The 2,836-nt window shown below is 42.4% G+C and overlaps 1 protein-coding gene across 1 annotated transcript in view; it reads left to right on the forward strand.

Annotated features, from left to right (window-relative positions):
- Positions 1 to 458: 458 nt before the first annotated feature.
- Positions 459 to 2,836, forward strand: part of LOC106535675 (enhancer of polycomb homolog 1) — a gene marked incomplete at its 5' end in the record, with an annotated part of 25,852 nt that continues 23,474 nt past the window's right edge. The window contains 1 exon segment of the mRNA XM_014032739.1: positions 459 to 616. Within this exon segment, the coding sequence (XP_013888193.1) occupies positions 464 to 616 (153 nt within the window).

Genomic DNA, 2,836 nt, shown 5'->3' on the forward strand with positions numbered 1-2,836 from the left:
ATTAAAGACATTGCGTTACTTTGGCTTGTAACAGCATGAAAACATCCTGAGCCTGGAAGTTCACATCCCACCATCAGCATCCTCGCTCCCCTCCCTCCTTTCCTCGCACCCCAAGGGTTTCGCGAGCGCGCACGCGTGCGAACCTGCGTGGGAATGGCTGTTCGTGTGATCGAAGGGGCTGGGCCGCTCGGAGCGAGCGGTGAGCTGCATGAGTTTGAAATGTCCGCCATGTTGGCCATGGCGTATTGAACCGGGCAGGAACAGCGGAGCGTAGGAGCGAAAGAGACCGATAGAGAGCGACCGAGACCCGGGCCTGCCCGGCTCTGTTCGCGCTGCCACGGACCTAAGACGACCGGCTGACTTGAGAGACCGCCACAGATTCATCCATGAGAACTCGAAGCAGACCTGCTGTTAATCTGAGCAGATCGAATAGATTTATGCTGCATCTTTTATTATAAAAAAAATGAGTAAATTGTCGTTTCGGGCGCGGGCGTTGGATGCTTGTAAGCCCCTGCCCGTTTTCCGCTGCGAGGATTTGCCAGACCTGCACGAATATGCCTCTATCAACCGGGCAGTGCCACAGATGCCAACTGGGATGGAAAAAGAGGAAGAATCGGTATGTTATTTCATTGCTGCGCGGCTGCTGGTGGGTCATTTTGACAGTGAAACGAGGGGCGCCACTATGTTGCCTGCGCAAGCTTGTGCAAAATGGCCGCCTTATCTTCTGTTTCGAGCACACGACGTATCTCGGTGAATACTGAGTTTAGCTGAATTGTAATGTTATATACTGTGTTATAAGCTAGCCGCGCTTTGAAATCCTGTTAGTAAGTCGTGTTTTAACCATTTATTTAAATTTAAACTGTGCCTGAATGCACAAAGRAGTCACGTGACTTGTATCCGCGCCACCATTTTGTTGACTTTCTCTTAGCGAAAGGCCTCGAACGTGGTGTAAGCCCGCGGAATGAACGCCAGGTGGCGGCACTGAGCCTCCAGGTCAGTTTGACAGCTCGGTGTCTTCACAGTTTGCAGCTTCCCCGCCATGTGTGCTGCGCTCTGTCTGGGGTTGTGAATGCAGTAAAAAAGAAATTACGTGAAGTCATAGCATGCGCTACACCTGGCCATCAGATATGCGCTTATTTTTAGATGTAGTCAAGAGTGTTGGTTTATAGAAGCGTATTATTTCTAAGACTTGCAGACTATAACACTCTTCTGAAAAGTGCAAGAAACTAACTTTCTTTTAAATTTGAACTCTTATGGTTTAGAAATCACAGTAGATTCTGCAAATATTATGTTTTAAAGGGGGTATTTTTGATTTACCTTAAATTCTACCTTAAATGTTTTCTCTAAAGCGGTCGTGTAAAATACAGTAGTTAGAACTGGTCCAGATACAGCTTTTAAAAGTATCAGTCTATTTAGTTAATTTTGTCAAATTTGAACTAGTTGCTAAGTAGTATTTGTAATGAAATTTTATGTGAGAACCTCTGTCAGTTCTTGTTTACTCTTTAATCCCTCTGTAACGTCTTTGCCGAGATGCCACAGCAGACAAAAACACAAGGAAAGCACTGACACAATGCACAGTCAGCAGAAATCCCCTCTCACCCCCCCACACCTAGCCCTCTCCCACCTACTGTACACACACAGAGTGTCATTACATAACAGAGTGCCAGAAGAGATAAAGAGGGCAGATTTACTACAAGAGGCAGTGCTTGGCTTAGCTTCCTGACCCACATCCACTCAGGCAACATTTTTGGGTTGATATGCTGAGCAAACTTAATTAAGATATTTTAGTGATTTAAGGTAGGAAAGGAAAGGGAATGCTGTGTGTGATGTTTTAGCGATAACAAAAGCATACTTGCGAACACTGTCGATTTGCATTTGGTTCTCTGGAAATAATTATTTCTCATCCTGCATTTGGCCTGTATGTGTCCTTTTATCAATATTGTTTGTAATGGGGATAGATTCACAAAATTCTAGTTAAGATGTCTTTGTCTTCTCTTGGTCGGTGTAAACTCCACAAACACCTGCAGGAAAAACATTTTTTGTTACCGTGGTAACTCATAATGGTCTCATCTGTTTTTCTTGGTAACATGTAATGGAAAGAACAAGTGGTGCTTCAAAAATACATTTTCCTTTCTCATCCCCGTGTGCATTCGTGGCCATGACAGGAAATAGAATGCTGTTGTGAGGCTAATGTTCTTGGATATTTACATGAAAGAACTGCCTTTTAGTGCATTAAACCTAATTATTAAAAATATATTTGACAAAGTGGAGAATCAGTACTACAATCAAATGCGTAGTTGGCATAGTTCTTTTATTTTATTTATTCTTTTACTAAAGTTCATCCTTAAAGTATAGATCTCATGTAGTAGGCAGGTTGTGTAAAAATGTATCTGTGAAAACACCATTCCTGCGGAACACTACAGATTGTTGCTCAACATAAACGTTTACAGGATACCCGTTTAAGAGTTTTTTTTTTCTTTTTGAGCAAGATGCTAAAGCACTTTTGTAAAATGTGAAAATGGTGCATCTCAAWTTGTGTTTGTTTTGTAAAGTAAGACTACAGCTTTTGCTTTTATAGGTTAGAATATGGTTAAATTCTGGCCTGTAAAACATTATCTGTATCATCAGGTCCTGCTTTTGTCCCTGGTTTGCCCTTTCACAGATGTACTAGATAATGGGAAGCTATCTGTGTCAGACGTGTTCTCACTGCTGAAGATAAAAAGCCATGGCACTTGGTTCAGCAGGTTGCAGGGAGACGGGACTAAGGCTGCCACGATTAATCGATTAATCGACGACTAATCGATTATTAAAATAATCAAAGACTAATTTAATAATC

The sequence above is a fragment of the Austrofundulus limnaeus genome, unplaced genomic scaffold, assembly GCF_001266775.1.
Source record: "Austrofundulus limnaeus strain Quisiro unplaced genomic scaffold, Austrofundulus_limnaeus-1.0 Scaffold1525, whole genome shotgun sequence".
Lineage (NCBI taxonomy): Eukaryota > Metazoa > Chordata > Actinopteri > Cyprinodontiformes > Rivulidae > Austrofundulus > Austrofundulus limnaeus.